Source organism: Argiope bruennichi, chromosome X2 (genome assembly GCF_947563725.1).
Source record: "Argiope bruennichi chromosome X2, qqArgBrue1.1, whole genome shotgun sequence".
Taxonomy (NCBI): Eukaryota; Metazoa; Arthropoda; class Arachnida; order Araneae; family Araneidae; genus Argiope; species Argiope bruennichi.
Window position 1 is genome coordinate 12,320,621 of NC_079163.1, and position 23,185 is coordinate 12,343,805.

The window sequence follows — 23,185 nt, forward strand, 5'->3', positions numbered from 1 at the left end:
CTAATCTATAAGTCAATTGATTTTGTATAAACGAAGCTCTTATTGAATAGCAAGTATGAATCAACGCATTTTCCCTTCCTAAGATGTTTCCAATTGAAAGTAGATGGCTCTTGAAGGCATTTTGATTATCCTTAAAACAATTATTGTCCATTAGAAAAGCAATATCCAATGTACCATTCAAACAAAACGTGCCCCATACAATGAGAGAGCTCCGTCCTAGTTATTCATTGAAGTACTCGTAAAGTTGATATCACAGATCATGCTAATGACACCCATTTTTCTCATAACTGAAGGCGATATTTAATCATTCACCCGTCCAATGCAGCGCTTTTAGCCCAAAGAACGTGTGCCCTTCTGTGGTAAAATTTCAGCATTGGTGTCCGACACATTATACGACTTTTATGAATTTTGCTTGCTTATATACGAGATGAGCAGTAGGTCTCAGAATAAAAAACTGTAAAGTCCTCGCAATTTCATCAACATACTTCTTTTGGATTAAAACTGTTCACAAAATACCTCTACCTTGTCACTGAGATGTATTTCTTCATCGATCTGAACTCTTTTTTGCAATCGCACTGTCACCTTTCGATGGAATTTCACAAATTCCAGATATGGTACGCCTCATTTGTTTATCAACAATATCAGAAACTTCAACATCTTGTCTTTAAACGCCACATTTCAGCTGCAGAGAATTAAACGTTGTGAGGCATTTTCCAGCTATTTGCAAATCGAAGAAAAAGCAATGATTTTATATTTCGAAGTAGTTATGTCATATATATAGAACGCAGAATATGCAACTTCTTTTGTTACGATTGTAATAAAAGCGAATTTTTTCATTGACCGTAATATTTTTGGGATAGCTTAATTTAAATGTTATTATTTTTTTTACAAAACATATTTATATAAGTGTGATATTTCTGTGTTATAATAAATTTATGTTATGATTTCATATGCTAATTATTTTTTCCCGTGATTAATGCATCACTTTTTGAACTGTTATTTCAAAAAATTGCCTGTTCATATAATTTTGAGTAATGTATAATCGCCCGTCCATGTAATTCAGCAAGATCCTAATATTTGTAGGGAGTGTTGTAGAAGGTGGTCAATCATCATCTAAATAAGCCACCAGGATAGGCAAAACTGAGCACCTATGAAAGTCATCAAATGCTTTTACGATTATATTTTTTTAAGTATTCCCTAGCAATAAAGTTATCTTTCGCCCAATTTCATACTCTGATTTTGGAGAAGAGATAAATGATTCTGATATTTGATGGGGTAGTCTCCCTTTTTAGAGTGAGGTACTTTAATGCACTGGAATTTATGTTATATACTTAAGAAAAAATTTCCGCGAATATCGCTGTACCACCCTCATAACCAACCTGTTATTTAATTCTCTTATTAAAAAGTTTTTAAAAAAAGGAAAACTGAGAAATTATTACTTTATGGTTTGCCCCCTCCCCCCTTCAAGTTGCTGCTCGAGTTGATTGCACTATCCGTACTCCTCCGGGACCTCCGAGATTTGCAAATTTATGGCGCTCCCGCCTCGGGCACGAGGCTATCTCCTTAATGAGCAGTTTAAGCCTAGCAGATGACGTGCTCTGGATTGGAAGAAGACAAAGTTAGGTTGTTGTTTGTATCGGTGCAGCTGGCCTGGGTGAGTGAGAGGGTGATGTCGCTCGTCCAATGAGATAACTTGATTGTGGAGGAGTGGGTGACGTCATGGTGTTCTATGTGCTCTCCGGAGAAAAGTGTAGCTTTTAAGGTTGTGAGATTTAAGGCTGCGTATAATCTATTGTTTGATGGTGGCCAATAGGAAGTAGTTCACTTCCGGGGTCTTCAAAAAAAGCAATAAAATTGTTTTATAGGAATCATTTATAGAATTTATTTTCATTGCGGCGGCCTCGACTCCTGCTCCCTCCAGATGGCCGCCCTTACACCTCACTGGAAGGTTGAGGGAACGCATAGAATATCAAATGTTTACCGACGAATTCCAGGATAATCATGTTTTTTTAAAGAAAATATTATCAATATTTTATGCCAGTGCGAAGTCGTTTAAGTTTGAAATTGGTTAAATACAACGCAAAGCCTTAAGAATAATTTAGATTTCTTGAAAGTACATTACAGCCCTCAGCATTAACCGAATAACTAATTCATTATATCAGCATTAACCGAATAACTAATTCATTACAAGAGATATAAAAATATTCCATGAAAACCAATTCTGACTTTCCTAATCATTAAAAATGGGCTGCTAAACTGTGCAGTTTCAAAAGCAAAACGGAAACCCTGTTTGTATCTATTTGTTTCGCCAAGTGAACTACGCTACTGAGCTGACAATCCAGCTATTTTGAATTTCAAAGAGAAAAACTGACTGTTCAGGTTTTCATGCTGACAGTAGGTTTCCACATCCAAACTGCAACTATAAGGTGGGGGGGGGGGAAAGAAAGAAAGAAAAAACTATTTTTATCTTTCAGTGCATAACACTTAATATGTAAATAAAAATATCTGAAAACTGGCAAATATTACAAAAAGAAAAATATATTTATAAATTTTTGAAATAACTGCTGGAGACATAGTTTTGAAATCCTGATGGAAGATATCACTGCTTAATGGATCTCAACAGATTGCTGGCAGGTCGGCTGCTTAAAAGAGCCTAGACACAGCCTTAAACAAGAAGTCAGTTTTTTTATATTCAACAGTGTTAACATTATTGGCAGAAATCAACCTGGTAGCAGCTTCTTAACAAAGTTTCGTGACATAATAAGTTTATCATGTGGCCCACTTAACCATAAAAAAGCCGATTAAGCATGGAATTAAGAATAATAAACTATACAAAGTATTTCATTCATATTATTTTCGACTAACTAAGATATCTCACTAATGAGAACTTCAAGGCAGCAAAGCATTGTCTGATTTTATATTAAAAGAAAGCCCCCTTGTCTAATGACTTTCTTGAAAAAAGGCAACGCTAACAATTGCTTAACCTTACATTTTGTAGTAAATCAAAATTTCATTACTTACACTTCTGTTTTTCTCTTTCTCTCTCTTTTTTTTTTTTTTTCAAATCAGTTTTCAGTATAAGAAATAATTTACGTATTAAAATTTTGCCCTAGGTAAAAAAGAGCATAATAAAGTCTTTTAATTTAATAATTTTTTAAAGTAAGCAATAAAAAAAAATTAAGATTTAATATTAATTTTTAATCAATTTCTCGGGATTTTTACATTCATTTTTATAGCATTACTTAACTGCTATTTTAAAATAAAAAGTTGTGCATTATAAGGTAGTTTGTGTATTGTAATATGACTGATTTTGAACAAACAGTATAATAAATCTATGAATTTGGATTTAATAACAGATAATAACTTCATAAACAGACACTTTTGTAAATGTAAAACTGCACAATGTAATCCATTTAAGCTATATTCGTTCTTAAGTTCCATGCTGCTAAAATTTTTTTTCTCAACATTTATGCCTCCATGTCAATAAAATTATATGAATGCATATATGGAGTGTTCAGAAGATATTCAGTGTATGTCAATAAACATTAAAGTAAAGAAAAAAGGACATTTTAAGTTGACTTTTCACTATGTATTCTTTCGAATCATCGCTTTCACTGCCTTTTTCTGCTTTAGAAGTTGAAACTCGCGCTCTCTCATTAAGTAAAGGCAAACTCTTATAAGATGGACGGTAATGTGGAATCAAGTTATTCTTTTCAAAATGAAACAAATTATTCTGCTACATTTCTTTTAAGGATCTAAGTATGTTTTAGGAATATAAGGTCCTGAAGAACGATGAACAAATGTGAATGCCTCAGTTCTGATGCCAGCTTTGAAATATTTATCTTATAGAATAGAAAACACTTTTCGCTTAGTTATAAATAAAACTTTCTGGTCTACTGTACCCAATTCTTAGAGTCAAAAACAAATTCTTTGCCTTGATTGATTTGATTCAATAACATCGAAATCAACATAGAAAGTAACTGTCTTTAGGCAAAAGAAACTTGATAACAATAAAAGCAATGAATATCCCAGGGTCATGAATAATTCTCTGCAAATATCAACATAACTTAATATTTACATTTTTGGCCTGGTGAAGCAATCTAAGTTAATAAAGATGGTTATTGGGAGCATGCTCTTGAAGATATTTGATAAAATATGCCCTAATTTCTTGGGATTCTGGAAACTCTTCGTTTCATCATGCAAAAACATGTATCCTTTACAATAGCTAAAGACGTGTTTTATTAAGTTATAAACATACATATTTAATTTGTAATAAACTCACATTTATTGAATAAGAACATCATTTCTTTTCTATTCTACGGTTGGTATATGTTCTTTTCTTTTCTATTCTATGGTTGGTTCTATGGTCGTCACACCACATGCGATTACAAAATAAAGACTGTGATTTGAATGCTTTGCCAACTGAAGATTTTAATAAGGAAGAGGCACTTGTTGTATGCAAGGCATTTCAAATTAATACACTTTTACTTATTGGCTTCTAAACTCTACAAACATATTCGATTTCGATTCTTATCTTTTTGAAGGTCTCGCATTTTGCACAAATTTTCGTAAAAAGTTAATGCCTAGATATAAATATCAAAACTTTAACATTTGACGTCTTAAAATTGATTCCAAAAAACCAATTGGGAAATTTCACATTCAATGATTTTAAACACTTGCTGAATTTGAATTGTTGGGTTGAATTTAAGCTTTTAAATATTCGCTCTCTCAATGCTCAAATAATCTTAAAATGTTGTAAATAATGATCGATAAACCAATTATGGCACAATTTTCCCAGGAATCATGCAAGTTCTAAACTTTATTTTTAAGCTTCTAATTAAAAAAGTATTAAAAATTATCTACAATCTATTTGATATTAACATTTGCTTACCAGTATTAAAGTTTTAATTTCCATCCTCAATCATTTCAAACTTTTGTATGAATGTTAAATATTTAGTTTGAAGAATTTATCTGTCAATGGTTCTGCTGAAACATTTCTTTTTTGGATACATCAAAAGTATTTAGCAATCTTAAACCACCTCTTATTTAATATAAAATAACAAAAACTATAATTTAAACAGGTAAAATATAAATAAAGAAATGTAACATAAAAAAAATGCAGTATGTTTCACTCACCTCTTATTCATTTTTGATGAAGCCAAATTTCGGAAAAAGAGTTTTGCAACATGACGTGTTGGATCATATAAAGTAGCAACCCTTTTCAACATTGGGACACTCATTTTAGGTAATAAAGTAATTAAATGCTGCAAATGTAGATTCAGCAGCGATGGTTTTGCAGCCAGAAATTGAAGCAGATGATAAGATGTCATGCATTTCATGTAATATTCTGAAAAAAACCTTTTCCCTTTACTTTGCAAAATAGTAATGACAAAATGATTAACTGAACAGTTAATACTATACGACTAAAACAACTTGTTTGATTCTCGATTAAGAACTAATAAAAAAACATTAAGCAAAAATGAACAAGCAAATTTATATTTTCAACTAGCGAAGTTTTTATTTGCCATATTTTTGCAATTTTAGTTGGCATTTTTAGTAAAACGTTTTCAGACTTCCAAAAATTTAAACAATGACTATCAAAGGGAATATTTAGGTCTATTAAAGGTATTGATATCAAACGAAATGTCAAATAACAGTCATGACAATACATGTTCAATCTGCTATCCAGTATTGTTCTGCTAAGCTTAAATATCATGCAAATCTAATACCACTATGCAAAGAAGCGATATACATCTTAAAACAGCTGCCACAGAAATGATCAGTGTACAGTGCCAATGTTCTTTATACCTTTCTGATACTCTCCCCAACGATCATGTAGCATATACTTGCAGGTCATACTATAACTGATGCCACTTGATCTCCTGATTTGTCATTCAGTCAGTTGAGGTTGGTGGTATCGTTTTTCTTCGCCTCATTCAGTGACAGTTTTTCGGAAAAGGCGTTGGAGGTCGTTATCTGGTGCCTCTAGACCTAATAGAACTCAAAATCGATCCGCATATTTGCTCGATTACTTTAATTCTCTACAATGCAGCCTTGCTCAAAAAAAAACCTTTTCTCATTATTTTTTCTTCAAAAATATAAAGTGAATAAACGAAAATAGCCAAATGAAACATAGGAGGAAATGAAAACTAAAGAAAACGCGGAGGAAAAATTCAGATCAATAACTGATTTCAAAAGCAATGATATTTGGGAAATTTCTAAGATATAAGAAATACTAACATTATTAAATTAAAATGCCTTTTTAACTAAATGCATAAAAAAGAATTCTTATCAGTCTCTTATTTATCTAATGAAGGAGACAAACTTTAAGCAGAATCATTTACATCAATCGCTGATTCGCGGTGTGCAGATTTCTCTTTTTAGCTAGAATCGACACTGCCGGTATGGGTGGAATTCGGTTTTTCTTCAAAGATATAATTCTCGTTCAAATAGGATACTTCAGTTCTGAATAATGTAATATCACTTAAATTATTCAGAATAGTATCTCAATATTGATTAACTCAGAGAAAAATTCTAAATGTAATAATTTAAAAACAACAGTTAAATATTTAAGAAAAATTATTTCATTACTTTTTGTTTAGTTTCCACCAAATTGAAATATGGTGGAAAAACCCTCCTAATTTGTAATACAAGTGGAGTTAGATCGTTTTCTGTTCTAAAATGCATCAAGAACTGCGTGATAGAGCGAATCCACCTCACTTAAACCAGCTATTGCTCTTATTTATTGAAAATGACGGCGTAGAGGAATTAGATTATAAAAAATGTAGAGATAAATTCTACCAATGAAATGCAAGAAAAATGGCATTTTTGCATTTTGACGCCTTCCGAGATCTGTTTCTATGTTCTTAAATGCTCTCTCACCCTCTCTCTTTTAATTCTCACTTCTTTTAACATTTCAAAAATTTCGTTCTAATGCTATTTAATATATATGTTTATGCTTCCTCTAAAATTTAATTTAATCTTTTGCTATTATGTCAAAATCTATTTTCTCATCAATTTCTGATAGGTTCGCTAAATGCTGTTGTGACCGAATCCTCACGGTAAAATATGAGTTCAAATGCATATTACATGGTATAAGTTCAAAGACATTTTGTCCTGACGTTCAGCAGACATTTGGAAAAGTGTGTAAAACCGAAAGTGTCTGGCTACTTTTGATTTTAATAGTACGGTACAAATAAAAGACAGGTTCAGTGGTTTCAGAGTGAGTCATTACAAGAAATTAATTAGTATATATAACTCATTAATAATACAGTATATTTTCAGTACAAATGAGGAGAAATAAACATTATAGATGCAATAAATAATGATCTCAGAATTACCTTCAAATTAAATAACGAATAATAGAACATAAGCATAAAGTTAAAGTTAGAAATACAAATAAGTTTAGTTCAAGCTGCATTCTTGAAAACAATAGGTTTTTTCCCCGTATGAGGGGCCTCAAAATAATTTAGCGCCTATGATTTACATTAAAATCCGCCACTGGTCTCATCCTTAATTTAGCAGAACAAGTGTATCTTAAAAACTGTCATTTGAACTGTCATACATCAAATTTTAGATGCAGGTTTTTTTTTATTTGAATTTTAGCTTAAACGAATTTTTAAAATGGTCCATTAGCTTCGAATTAGCTAAGTTTTACTGTATCCTATATTTTGTAATTAATTACAATTTTCAATAAATCAGTATTAAAACTCACATCTTTTCTTCAACTTAAAATTCTAAGCAAAAATATATGATGCAAAATTCTAAATCATGTTTTATATTATTCCAAAAGAGACCGATACATCACACCTGCAATAAAGTCTGATTGATAAATATGTTCCAAAACAAAACAGCAAGCATATTTGAAGAAAAAACAAATGAAAGATGAGATGGACACACCAATTTATCAAAAGTATTAGTTTTCTTTCGCGGTGAAATATGCAATATATTTAAAAAATTGGTTTTATAGTAACATTTTTTCTGAAGGCTAGTCTCGTTATATACACATATACACTCACGTACAGGATATAATACTACAATAATAAACAGAAATGGTAAAAAGAAAGCAGAAAATAATATCAAACTTAGCAATGAATACTGATATGAAACTATTTGAAATTTTATCAATCATAAACACATACAAACCGTCATTAGTGTGATGTAGAATCACTTCATAGCCAGAGGAAGATAAAGCGTTATAAACAGTTTTCTCAATTGTAGCTTTGATGCCATCTGTTGAAAGCAATGTCTCAACCATTAATCCTTGTTGCCCACGAATCTGAATAAAGTAAAAATAAGCATTATTTTTTACCAATAATGAAATGAATATAATAAATTCTTTTAGAATATTAAATTTAACTTTATTCGAAATTGAAAAGAAATTAGATTAGCCTTCAAAAACATTCACCTACCTCTGCAAAATAATGCAATAGTTCATTAAGACCTTGCTCAGATAATAGTTTGGCAGCAACTTCTTCATCATAGTATGCATTTTCTTTTAAAAATTTTCTGTAATTACATGAACTTATTAATGATTACAATGTGATAATGAATTGCACTCATTCTATAAACTAATTCAGTTTAATGATGAATTAATTAAATAATATCAAATGTTTGTCTCGAAATAATTCGTTATCTTTATAAAGTAAGAAAAGAATACTTTGTTACAATTTGATATTAATTATATTCGTTAATAAAACTACAGTGAAAAATAAAAATAATAAAAGCAAAAAAATATCTGAAAGAAATTTTAACATACTTAAAAGCCAAGTTAATAACACTTCTGTCTTGAAATTTGTTCTTAACTTGATGTGCGAAACAGTGAAGGGCAATGTTAGCGAAATGACACTTATCAGCTGACACAATTTCTACACTTTTAGTGCTGAAAAGCACTTGAGTATAAGCAATTAATTCAGACAAGAAACCATATCCCATGAAATGTGCAACTCGCTTTAACTGAGGACACTAAGGGAAAACAAGACATAAAAATGGATTAATTATAAATTTACAGGAATTAGGGTAAAAAAATTAATATTCAAATATTAAGACACATTTCGTACCTTTGAAAGCTGATATAAATGAACTGCTTGAGCAAATTGTCCTGAAGATAACTGGACATCCGCAGCAATATCATATAATTTATGAAGATCTAATCCAAGCATTACACCTAATTTTTCAGCAAGAGGTAAATCAGAAGGAGTCGCAGTGAGGCTCAGAAATAATGCTTCAGCTGAAATTCTGAAAAAGAAATCATAAATCAATTCAGAAAATAAAACTAAATAAATAAAAGAGCAAAAAATGCCCTACACTTCAAAGACATTTATATGAAGAACTGGAATTTTTAGATATATATCAAAAAATAAGGTTCATATAAATAAAATTGCTATTTATCGAAAACTGAACATAAAACTAATTAAAATTAAGCAGTAAAAAAAATTATAATTTTTACAAACTACAGTGCGCCTCAAAAGATTATGGTTTTTTTTTACAACTGAGAAAGATGAATAACAATTTAAAAATTATTTTTAATTTTAAATTATATCAAGACAATAAATAATAATATGATTGCGTGACTGTACAAAAATAATATAACACAATCATAGAGTCTGCGATAAAAACTAAAAATGAAAATTTACTCCCCTAAAAGCTTATGGACAACTCATTTCTTTTCCCTTCAACATTCAAATTTTTGAGCCATTTTTCTAAGTCACTTTAAAAGCTTGACCAGACATACTCAAAACAAGAATGTATTTATAAAGAAGAAACCGAAGAATATTGAAGGCAATAAATTCTAATAGATGAAAGTAAAATGCTTTCACTTTGATAACATGGATCGAAACAATCTGGAACAATTAATATCACAAGAGATTTAGAACTGAAAATCTAAATCCTGGCTAAAAAGAACTGTAAGAATCTAAATCCGAATCAAAGCTAGGAAAATTATTTAGAAAATTAAGTTGATCTTGTTTAGAAATATAATAAACATATTAGTAAAATAAATATCTGTTTTTAAAACAATTGTTTATTACAATAATGTGATAAACAAATTATGAGGCGAATACCAAAGATAAAATTATATATTTAGTGTACTTGTAAAATTTGCAATATCAACGAAAATTACAATTAATATATTTTTAAGTACTAAATTTACTAATGTATAACTCGTATTTATAAAAATAAATCAAATTGAGGAAATAAACATATGAATTTTATTAAATAATTATTATGATGCAAAAGAAATCACAGACGCAGTTTGCATTTTGGCAGGTAAAAATTAATGTCCATTAAAATTTCATTGACAGAAATCTGTTCAGGAGTATTGATGTCCCGATCCGTACCCTATTTAAAAAAACCCGACGACACATAACAACTTCTGCATAAAAACTTGTAAAATCTATTTTAATTATATTTCAATACATTTAGAATTTCCATTAAGAGTCATTAATTCATAGAAAATTTGAAAATAACATACCTTAATCTACATTCCCAAACACAATCATTCTGCACCAAAATACATCCCTCGAGACTTTGTTGTTCATTAATTAAAGCATCTAACTTCTGCAAAACAATTTCACTTTGAAGGAGATTTTTATTTTGTTCAAAACGATTATCAGAGTTAGATAAAATCTTGTCAGTTGATTTTGTCAGATCAGTTTCTAATCTGGATTTGGAACATACAGTACTAGATTTCTCTTTAGGATACTGTATTGCTGCTTTATATATAGCTAATATTCCATCATTGAAAACAAACTTCTGGATGTCAGCATTTTGAGTTTCTCTCTGAAAACAAAGCACAGTTCAGTCCCAAAGCAGAAAACACAAAAAATCCAACAATTAACAGATACGGAAGGCATTGAAAACACATACAAATTCCACATTACTAATTTAATTCTGAATTTTTCAATGGAAAAATAAATCTAACAAATATGCATCTTACAAATTTACATTTATATTTAATGAGAATATAACGACTCTGACACATATATTTGAGATTATTAATACATTAAATAGTTCAAATTAGTACACAAGTGCTTAAAATACTGTTAATCAAAACTAGAAATTTTCTTTAGAACTTAGGGAGCTAAAATTCTCATTTTATGTAAATACAAGTTAGTCACAAAAGTTTTCAAAAACTACCAGTGAAAAATATGGAATTCTACAAAACAATGAAAACAAATCATAAAATTAATCAAATAAAGATTTTTTAATTGTTAAATAAATCTGAAGGAGAAATGTCTAAAAATAGTAAACATTGTTTGAATAATATATGTGAGAAAGAAGAAAAGCCGGAAAGTCATGGGCAAAAATTAATATTCCTGCGATATCGATGTACAGGGTTATAATTAAAGTGCAGGTGTTTGAAGGACTGTAAAAGAGAAACTACTTGGAGTATGTTGAAGAAATTTGGTATATGTTATATTTATAACATGGGGAAATAAATGACACAATAAAAAAAAATTAGTTCATTTTTTTTGCAATAGATGGCGTTGTAGATGATTAAAACGTTGTTTTTGTTCTGTACTATGTCAAAATGAATACCACTTCAATTTTAAAATCATTATGATGATAAAAGTCATGTATCTTTAAGCTATAGCCATGACTTTGTCAAAGGTAGAAAGTGCTCTGTTAGTAAAATGTTATTACCAAAAGAATAGCAATTATAGTGCTGCTTTGAAAGAATATCGCCATCTTAAAGATTTGAGAAAAGGACCGATGTCTGCGAATGGCTTAAAGAAAATGATTAATAAATTTGAAGCTACAGGAGAACTCGGAGTGCTACCTGGATCTAGAGAAAGAATATCTGTGAATCAGGAAATCGTGGAAGAGATTAGGGAAGCAATTGATTCAGGGTTAATGGATCAGTGACCTGTAAGCGCTAGAAGTGTAGCAAGGACTTTATCAAAACCATGGGCGACCGTGCGCAAAGTCTTTACATTTACCGTGCGCTACATTTGAAGACGCTATCCGTATAAAATTAAAATCTTGCAGCATTTGCAACCAGGCGAGCCACAACAAAGAATTGATTTTGCCAACCTTCATTCTTGCCAAAATTGATGAAGACGAATCATTGATTAGAAAGATTTTGTGGACTGATGAAGCGCATTTTACTTTATCCGGACAAGTCAACAGTTCATAACTGTAGAATATGGGGCTCATCCAACCAGCATACTGTTTTTGGGAAACCCTTGCATTCAACGTTTGTTACAGTTTGGTGTGGTATGACTGCTGACTTTATCATTGGTCCTTTTTTTTTTTTTTTGTAAAATCTTACACCAACAGTGCTAGTTTTCTGCACCGTAATATGATCCCTGCTTTGCAAGACAGAAACTGCCTCGATTTAACAAAATTCATGTAAGATGGAGCACCACCTCACATTGCTCATTGTGTTATACAACTGCTTCACCGAACTTTTAGTGAGGATCGTATAGTTAGCAGATGTTTCTAAAATGCGTGGCTACCTCGTTGACCTGATTTGAATCTTTGCGATTTCCGGCTGTGGGGATAGTTAAAAGATCGTGTCAACAAGGACAAACCTAACTCTGTTGGTGCTTTAAAAAGCAGCATTACTAGACATGTCTTAGAAATTCAGCAGGAAACATTAGGTGCTACTGTGGATCACGGTATTTTGCGTCTACAGCATTTGATAAGATTTGAAAGATCCCATATTGAACAAATATTGTAAAGCATTACACATTTCATATTTTAACAAAGAAAAATGTTACAATTACAATGTATAAAATATTGTCATGAAAAAGCGCCACCTATGATAAAACGTTGAACTAACTTTTTTTTTATTGTGTAATTCATTTCCCCATGTGGTAAATATAACATATACCAAATTTCTTCAACATAATCCATGTAGTGTTTCTTTTACAGTCCTCTAAACACTTGCACTTTAATTATAACCATCCTCTACTTAACATCTTATCAACATAAGTTAAAACAGAGTTTATGTAAGAAGGGCAGTACTTAAGAAAAATGACTATCATGTTTTGTACTTTTTGTTTGTTCTGTTTATCATGACAAAAAATTGTAGGTGCAATAATGGTATAGAAAAACAGAAATCATTTTTAAAAAAATAACTAATTTTTTAATAACTAAAAATTTTAATAAAAACTCTCGTATGAAAATAAGAAAATAGCATTATTACAAAAATTACAAGTAAAAAATATACATTATATCAATTTTTATTTAAATACAACTGCTGATAATTAAATATTTAAAATAATAACATTACTTAAAAAAACTTAATAAAAAAATCATGAATTATATATTTCAATAAGAAAAATATTTTTGTTCAAACATTTTTGTAGATTGTATATACATTTATTTATTTTTTGCTTTACCTTTTTTGAATTTTCTGATGATATTTCAGCAAATTTTCTAGAAATGATTTTTAAAACATGCTGATTAGAGGGTTGATTTTTAGAAATAGCAAAGATCAGCTTATCAGACAAAATTATATTTTCACAATCTGGAGGGACTTTGTATGAAAATAAATGCATTCGGTCCAAATCACCTTCCAAGACCTAGAAAACAGATCATAAAACAAAAACGCATTAATTCTTAAATTGCAATTTCGTTCAGTAAGAAATACATATACTTCCTATTTAAAGCTGAAGCAAATTTTCTAACACAGCTGAACCGCTTAAAGGAAACCAATCATGAAGTAGTATCAATATTAAATCACGATCTGTCATTTTTAAGATATCATGTGTTAAGTTAGATTTTAATCTTGTATGTAAAAATGCACTCGACATAGAAAGAATTTTTAAATTCGAAAGGGAAGAACTGAGATGATTTTTCTTTAATAACAAATTACTGCCTTCAGTTCTGCATCTCTGAATAAAACAGATTTCATCTAGGTTTTTTTATATATCGTTTCCTTGCTCAAAAGAAAAATCATTATTTTGGATGCATGTTAAATGATCAAAAATTAAGCACGTTTACAATATCAAATAATTTACATAATTAATTACTCCCATAGTAAATGTATAATAAACAATTTATTTGTGATTGTGCTTACTGTATGATCATGGGTAGTGTCTTGCATACAGTAATGCCTACGAACATGTCGAATTCGGCCAAGCGTGCTCCGGGGTTAATAATGTTTACGACCAAAGGTGACATTTCTACACATGGTAGCCATGATTTTTATTACCGTTTAAGCCATGATAAAAATGAAATTAATGAAATTTTTTCTTAATTTTAGGGCAATTTATAGAGATTGATGATAAGATTATTTTTATAGTAATTTTTTATTTTAATAGTACTTTGATAGTAATTTTTAAATATAAATGTGATGCAAGAAATAAGTTATTTTTTATGGCTAGTAACATTAAAAATGAACATTTTATTAAATATTCCTTCATATATAATACAAAATCACCAAATTTTAGCCTATTTTGAGAAAAATATTATCGTTGTTACAAAAGTATTACAATACATCTTTTCTTCATTTAACAACATATTAATAGGAAAGTATTCATTTCATGTTAATAACACGATTACAAATTTCTACAACGAAAATATACTGAAGATTTAACCAAGGTTTTATTTATTATGATTGAAAGCAAATTACATAAATAAAATTGAATGTTCACTCACTTAATTATAAGAAGAAATATATATATATATATATATATATATATATATATAAAACCTTCCTTAATGTTACAGCAACAATTTCACCTACAATGCAATAAAATCAATAAAGAAATTTTTGCTCTACATTCAATTGCTCTCCTTGAAATTTTATATTGATCTCGATTGGGCTTTTGCGAACTGTGAGCTCATAGGTGTAGACAACTAGACTTTTTCCATAGCAAAATATCTGCAACACGCACATAGTTTTCACAAAAAGAATTGTTTAAGAACATCCGAATCAAAAGGCACATCGAAATGTGTAAAACCGTTTCTAATAAATATAATTAAATTCCCAAGAGATTTGAATCTACAATACAGGAACTTCTATATCAACAGATCAAAGAGATTATTTAAATAATTCTAATCAATGGAGTCAAAAGGGCCGAATTATTAAATAGGCAAAGTTGGCAGTTGCTGAACTCTCAAAATTTTTAGAGGTATTTTGAAAGTTATTTAATTTTATACTTTCATTTAATTATAGAGGCTGTGCAATCGAATTTATACAAATCAAAATCAAGAACTGTGTAAATTAATTTTGGAACTTTATTTTAGCAATATTTCTAATTACCATTTGCAAGTTATTTAGTATGCTATTTTATAACTGTAAAATAAATTAGTTATAAAATTTTGGTGTTTAATTTTTAAAAATGCCCCTTTTGTTATAATATTATTTAAAGGAAGGTGAGTTTATTTTTTATTAATTATTTTTTTTACTGTTTTTTTTTAATGTTACTTTTAACTTTTAGCCGTGCACTTTTTTCATACGTGAAATATTGAAATCGTCTTTTAAGAAAGGGATTTGCAACTGCAATTTTTCAAAATTTGCAACTTAAAAGTGCAGAATAAAAATTAAATTAAAAATATTGGACTTTAAAAATTTGGAGGGAAAAAGGGGTCTCGAGATTTGTATTACCTCACAGACCCTCGAAATTTAACAAGGTCCTGAATTCTTCTGAAATTGGAAATAATCACATTGTTTCAAATATGGAAAGCGAATGATTAATTTCAGTGTAAATTCATCAGGTCTTGTTTTGTAAGCCTTGTGGGCAAAAAGCACGTTTTTGAGTAAAAACTTACAGTAAAAATGTAAATGTATATTGAAGAGTGCATTACCAGAGCTTCATTCATCAGGAGTTTATATGACTTATTTTTCATACAAGAACGACCTTAAAAAAAATTTAAATTCCTGAAGAATATATACTACATATATTAATGTATAAACTATTTTTTATTCTGTTTTATTTCTCAGCAATAGATTTTAGTTATCATTTAATAGGGCACCTAGAAGAAAATTAAATTTGAATTCAGATAACATCTACATTATTCTTACCGATTTTCGCGGCAGCAAATGATCAGTTGGCGAAATATTAATATATTTCTGTATCAGTAAGTAGTCTCTTTTTATGTACACCGTACTTATAATATCTCATTTACAAAATGAAAAGTTATATAATGAACAAATAATTATTATTCTTACTAGCGTACAGGTTTTAAAAAATGCAATAGCAGTAAAATCAAATCTAGACGATAATCAGAAAGGTTTAAATTTGTAATAGTACTTAGAAACTAATTTTTTGAAACTGACGTAAAACGCCATTTCATGGAAACGTAACATCCATACTTAGTTCTTTTTAACTACGTGTGGCATTTCAAGATTATACTTTTTGCAACTATCTTCTTCTTACAAATCGTTCCAAAAACCATTAACCTCATTAAATTGTAGTTTAAACTTAAAAAAAAAAACGTTTTTTTAAATAACATATTTTTAAATGTTCGAATTTATTGATTTAAACAAATGAATCAAAAAGAAATAAGGCAAAAACTGTTGAAACCAAAACCCTTTCGTTTAATAAAAATCGTTATATTTATGTAAAGATATGAATTTACTATCCCAAATATAGAAGAAATTATTAATGTTTCGAAGTAGATACAGTATCACTTACCTTTGATTTCTTTTATCATACATTTTTGAATAAATTCATTGAAAAGCATATCATCTTCCATAAAAGGCAAATGGAAAAGTATTCAGATTGTGTTAAAACGCATTAATTTGTGTTAAAAAATATGTAATTAAGTATTCGAAATTGTATTAAACATCATGTTAAATTTCGCTAAATCTGACACTTCTGGATATTGTTTAAAATGTTGTAACCTCTTCTAGAACTGATTCTTATTAGTAACAAAAACTACCATTAACCAAGACTGAGACTGTAAACAAGAGCATTGATTGATAGTTTTATGATCGGTACAAAAAATACGTACAACCGAAGGCATGAGCCTAAATAGTCAACAAGGCACTATAGAAGATGATGGTGGTTCCATAATGGTGTGGGCTATTTTTATATTAAATGGGCTGGATCCTCTGGTCCATCAGTACTGATATTTGACTATATGGTTATGTTAAGCTACTTGGAGATTACTTGCAGCGATTCATGGACTTGATGTACCCAAACAACGATGGAAGTTTTTATGGATGGCAATGCGCCATGCCACCGGGCCACACTGTTTGCAATTGGTTTGAAGAACACTATGGATAATTCCAGTGAATGATATGGCCACCGAGATCGACAGATAAGAATCACATCGAACGTTTATGGGACATAATCAAGATGTCATTTTGTGCACAAAATCCCTACACCGGCAACAATTTCGCAATCATGGACATCTAAAGAGGCAGCATGGTTCACTATTTCTGTAGGGGGCTTCCAACGACTTATTGGGTCCACGCTACGTCGAATAGCTACACTTCGTCGGGAAAAAGGAGGTCCGGCACGTTATTAAGATGCATCCCATGAATTTTGTCACTTCAGAGTATATAAACTTACTTGCTTTATAATATAATGTATAAATTATGCATATCTTTCAACACTGTCAACAAAATCTGAAATTTTATCATAAAAATTTCTTTCTTATTTTAATATTTATCATACTTCATAGTTATGACTGTCTATTAATTGCCAAAAAAAATTATAAAAAAATAAAAATAATGTTACTTTTAAAAGAAGAGTTTTTCACTTAAAATCATATACCTGAAGGAGACAAGATGATGAATTATATGCAGAAACAAGATTTCTTCCATCACCACACTGGGGTGTTAAAAATGTTCCACTTTCAAATTTTGAAAGACGATGCGGCCTCTGATCCCCATTTTTGTCATCTGTTTTTAAAAAAAATGCGTTAATTATATAATAAGTTGGCATATATTTCACCGTGGAATAATTAAAAAAGAAAATATAATAAGGTTACAGAAAAAGTTTCGATACCTTTGCAGCAAAATAAAATGTTCAGCATTTATTTTTGGAAACATATTTCAGATGTACTTTTTTTTATTTTCCTCTCTTATATTTTTTCAATAACAGTCTTTTCTCTGACATTCCAAAACGATAATTCAAAGATTATAATATGTTACCAATTTTTTTAAACATATTAAAAAACAATGTAGTTTCCTCTTTGTTCCTATATTCCAACAATTTTGTTATTCTTACTTATTGTATACAATTCAGATCAAAGTAATTTTTTTTAACAAATGACAATTTTTGCTTTCTATTTTGTCATATTGTGTGTTTTTCATTATAAAATGTTATTTATTTAAAATCTTTTGTTAATTTTTGAAAACTATGTATGAATTAATTATTAGGATTAATTATAAAATATGAAAAATATTTTGAAGATTGAGTAAATTTAAATATTCTTAACCGACACTATCGGTAGGCTTGTGCAATTTTAAATAAATTTGTGGTTAAGGGTTTATTTTTCTAAGCATTTTTGAAAAACGTAACTTTCTAAGAAATTTGCGTAGAAAACGCCTTTCTAATATTTTCTTTCATTACTTTTTACATTTTGCGGTAAGACGTAAAACAAGTAAACTAAAATGAAACAAGAAACACTTTTTCATAAATAATCCTCATAAACTCATTCTTTCCCAAATCTATCAAATCAATCTAGTTCTCTCATGCGTAAATGACATTATACACATGACTAAATACAGATAATTCAATATATGGCCACATAAACAATTAATTTCGAAGATACAAGAATCAAAAATATACATAATAACATAGAACTTTTGATTTCCATTAAAAATAAAAAATAAAAATATATTACCTGTTAATGGCACTTTTTCTGCAACAGGAATCCCTTTTCCAGAATTATATGTGGTTATCTCAGTATCTGAATTAAATGGCCAGTAGAAATTAGACTTCTTTTCTTCTAATAACAGTCTCCATTGTTGCTGATTACTACCTGTAATCTAAGACATACACACATTCAATTTCAAATGCTTTCAGATCTACATTTTCATAATCTCGCAATAACTACTTTAAATACTAATATCCAAAAGGATGAAAATAAATAAAAACATAAAGTTTGTGTCCAACAAGAATAAATAATGTTGGTCTCAGTAAAATTTACTTGAATCTGTGGTGGAATGAAGATCATTATGATCCGTACAGTGAAAGTAAAAGGACCCATGTTTTCGGGAACATTTCTTTAATTATCACATTTCACACAAAACACGAAAACAAGACAAGACATTAACGCACGAACACCTTAACAGAAAAGCAACTCATCTCATTATTTACAATCGCAATGCACTATATGATGCGTACCTAATTAGGTATCGCCATCTATTATCCAAAAGAGAGTAATGCAACTGCAACAACTTCAGTATAAAGATAAATATTCACTTAAACTATATAAAAAAATTCATCTATTGTTGCCACTTAACATCGATATTTCGGATATGGACTTTTCTTAAATTTATATTTTAAATTGCCCTGTACAATCCTTAATCTCTAAATCTATCTGATTCGGCTTTTCATTGAAAATCTATTCTTAGTTTTTTCCTTTTTTAACTAATTTGTTCGTAGACTTTTGACGCGCAGAAATTTATCTTTTCAACTTTCAGCCTTCAAGAATATTTCGATTTCCTTAAATTCTACTGAATAGTAAGATACATTATGTTTTAAAAAATGTTATATTCTATTATAATAGGATCACATTCTCTTTCGGTTACAATGTACATGAACAGAAGGACTGGCTTTCAACTTGTTACAGCAGGAATAAGCTCTTTTGTCAGTTCCTCTCATATTCAAGCAATTCATACTTCAGGCAAATACATATCTGACAGGATGAAACTTTACGAATGAAGGTCAGTAAAATCTGGTTAGCCGAAATTTTATATTGAAAATGCCTCCAAAATCGCATATCCGAAAATAAATAAATAAAAAAATACGTATTATTATATACAGGAATAATCACAAATGCGAGCGCGCACTAGTCTATGGACAGCGGCGAGGTTAACGTCTGTCCCTAAGTTGATTCTTCGCCATCGATTCATCAGTCTAAATATATAGCTACTGTTTGAAAAAATTGGGAAAAAATGATTTAAGCAATTCCCAGATGAGAAAGAAGACATGGAGGCGTACGAGTTAAATGAATAAGTTGTTACGGAAGACGCAGAATTATGAAAATTAATTTAGAAATTATTAAGCCAAAATAGTAGAAAAAGAGTTGCAATCAAATGATGTCTTAATTAATGAGCACTAAGCAGATGGCACAGACGGTAATGACAGCCGATAATGGTTTTAGAGCATCTGAGTTAAGCCTAAGTTAAGAGTTTATTATATTTTTTAATAATATGAACAATATTTAAGTGACATTTTTTGATGAGAAAACTAAAAGTATACACTGTAAAAGCTATAGCTTATTGTGTAATTTATATCAATATTTTTAAAGTAGCATAAAAATTATAATACATGTGTTTTTTTAGGTTACTCTAAGATTTATTGATCAATGCAATGAGTCCGTGCTAGCTGGCGTTCTTTTAATGAAAAGGTAGTGACAACGCTGCTACTCAAAAACGCTGGGAGAAAAGCAAAAAGAGTTTTTTATGAGCAAATTACATGTGATAAACTATTATTAAGTATAAATTGATGTGCCTTCTATCATTCTCAAAATGTAATAACTTTAATAAAGAACATGTGTGTAGTCTACAAAAAAAGAGTTTTGAATTCCTTTTGCTTTCAAAACTATATACTGTAATCAGATACAAAATAATAATAGATATTCTTCGCTTACCTAAAAAGAATCGTTATCTAACACAGTTTCCCCCTTCAGTTATGTTACAAACTGAAGTTGTACTGTACATACAAAGTCCTGATATTAATAATTCAAATCTCTTAACTGTTTTTCCGAAATATTTTATTATTATTATTATTATTAAGTAAATTTACCATTCTGTCAATAAAGAACTCTATTATTAACTCTCCTGCTATCGGAATACGAATCTTTACTTGAATAATCAAACTTAGAAATACTATTTACAGTTGAGAGACCTTTAAAGACATCATTTTTCAAGACAATGGCAGTTCTCAAATAATCAATGAACATCTTCACATCCTGTGCAAAAAAAAAAAAAAAAAAAAAAAAAACGGAATTTTTTTTAAATAAAATGTTAGAAACAGTTGGATAATTTTGGTCAATGACAAGAAAACTTCAGTTTGACAAATAGGAAGGGTTTTTGTTACATTTTGTAATAAATTTATATGATTTAGATTTTAGTGTAAAAACTTGACTTTTCAAACATTCTCAACATATAATATATTGTGAATCCATATTTTGAGCACACATACAACTACATTCTCTAGACATCCATTTCCTTTTTTCCCCTCTGGCAAATTTAGATAATCTTTCCTTCTCGCTAGCGAATCTTTAATAGATAACACATTAATTAAAACGTGACTAATATCCCATGTGGACACTATTTCACCATGTTTAAGTGAACTGCTGACAACAAGCAGGCTAAAATTACCAACATTTATAAACAATATTGAAAAAATTTTTGAAATTTTATTTTTCAAAATCAAAAACCTGTCAAATTATTGACGAAATCGATATATTAATATATATCGAGATAGATAAGACATTTCTCAAATCCATTTCTTCTGCAGAATAACGAAAGATTAGTAAAATATCTTCGACTTGGAATAGCAATGAAAGTAGAAGCCACTTATCTTGTTTCATTTTTTTTTGTATCATTCCAAAATCGAATAAGTAAACCCATTTGCTTTTTCTACTTAATACTTTATCAAACATTAGACCATACACATTCAGAATAGACACACATTTAATAAAACATCTTAATGTATGGAATAACGTCAAATGATATTAAGTAAGATGATTTTGTTGACTTTTGAAAGTTTTTGGCAATTCTGTTGACTGGGAACTTATCTTGGTACAAGTCTGCAATCTCCTTAAAAAAAAAATTACGAATAATAACTTTCCCTACACTTTAAATAACATTTGGTCTGCGTCTAAGCATTGTAAAGACACAATGAATGATATAATAATATTTTCTCAGCTGTAGGGTCTATTGAAGATTCCTTAGCAGTCTTAGTGGAAATCCTATTTGCTCCCTTCCTTCCCCTTCCTCCAAACTACACAGAAACTATTGCTGATTAACAGGCGATCCCATATTAATCCTTTGTCCATTGATGGAATTCTCAAGGCAAAGCCAAGTCACAAACCGATTTTTTTTTCTCTCAAAAAATAATGAATGTACATTTCGCCTATTTTTTAAGAACCCAACGAAAGAAAATCAAGTACTTTTCCGAGGTCACGAGTACAGCAAAATAAAACTCAATGTCCACGAGGAACCTTGTATTTTTCTACTTGATAAATAATTATATAAAATATGGATAAAATGCTTACCAATAAATAAGTGGTGTCATGACTCTCATCATACAAGATATCAAGTGCAGATATACCACTAGTTATATATGTACCTCCAACTTCTTTTTTATTAACTAAGTTAATAAAGGAAATTTCACCTAACTGCAAAATAAAAGAAAGGTAAATATACTTTTATTTAAACATTTTCAATAAAAAATAAAGAATGAATAAAACTATTTGAAACAAATTATTACATCATCGTCTTTAATTACAATAAAAAAATTCACCTTGCGAGAAAAATTAACATTATATTACCTCACTGCCAATTATTGCTATGTGTTCGGATTCATGAGTTAACCACCACTGGACCGAAGTTGTGAGAGCTACATATGAAAAACGAAATTAAATCATCAATGAAACAAATAAAAAATACATTTCAGAAATTTAGAAGTCAAAGCAAATAAATACCTCTTTGTCCAGTTAGTTTTATTTCTGTTAAATTATCAATTTTCCAAGAAGCAGGAGTTTTGACAACAGATTCCTACGAGGAAAAAGAGCTTTATATTTATAAAAAAGTTATATGTTTAGTTTTTAAAAATGGAGTTGCATAAATATATAGAAATTCAAGATTATTGAAAGAACTTCAGAATTCTTGTATGAAAAAAATATAAATAATTTTACACAATTATGTTGTATTACTATTGAATAAGTAACAATTATTTTCTGTTCAGAATCATGCGAAGCACAAAGATAAAAAAAAATTAAGAGGCTTAATATTAAATATTCATATACAGAATGTTTGGATATCAGCGAATAAATTGCTCAGAATGAGAATCCTAGATTTGTATACATAAATGTTATCCTAAGA

The 23,185-nt window shown here is 29.4% G+C and overlaps 1 protein-coding gene across 1 annotated transcript in view; it reads right to left on the bottom strand.

Annotated features, from left to right (window-relative positions):
• The window catches only part of LOC129960130 (uncharacterized), an 87,812-nt gene that overhangs the window by 41,592 nt on the left and 23,035 nt on the right, over positions 1-23,185 (bottom strand). The window contains exons 4-15 of the mRNA XM_056073286.1: positions 22,786-22,858; positions 22,633-22,700; positions 22,357-22,479; positions 18,751-18,895; positions 17,676-17,803; positions 13,347-13,529; positions 10,472-10,779; positions 9,060-9,237; positions 8,759-8,964; positions 8,412-8,508; positions 8,146-8,278; positions 5,137-5,347 (exon numbers count right to left, since the gene is read on the bottom strand). Of these exons, the coding sequence (XP_055929261.1) occupies positions 5,137-5,347; positions 8,146-8,278; positions 8,412-8,508; positions 8,759-8,964; positions 9,060-9,237; positions 10,472-10,779; positions 13,347-13,529; positions 17,676-17,803; positions 18,751-18,895; positions 22,357-22,479; positions 22,633-22,700; positions 22,786-22,858 (1,853 nt within the window). The remainder of the gene's footprint in view (positions 1-5,136; positions 5,348-8,145; positions 8,279-8,411; positions 8,509-8,758; positions 8,965-9,059; positions 9,238-10,471; positions 10,780-13,346; positions 13,530-17,675; positions 17,804-18,750; positions 18,896-22,356; positions 22,480-22,632; positions 22,701-22,785; positions 22,859-23,185) is intronic.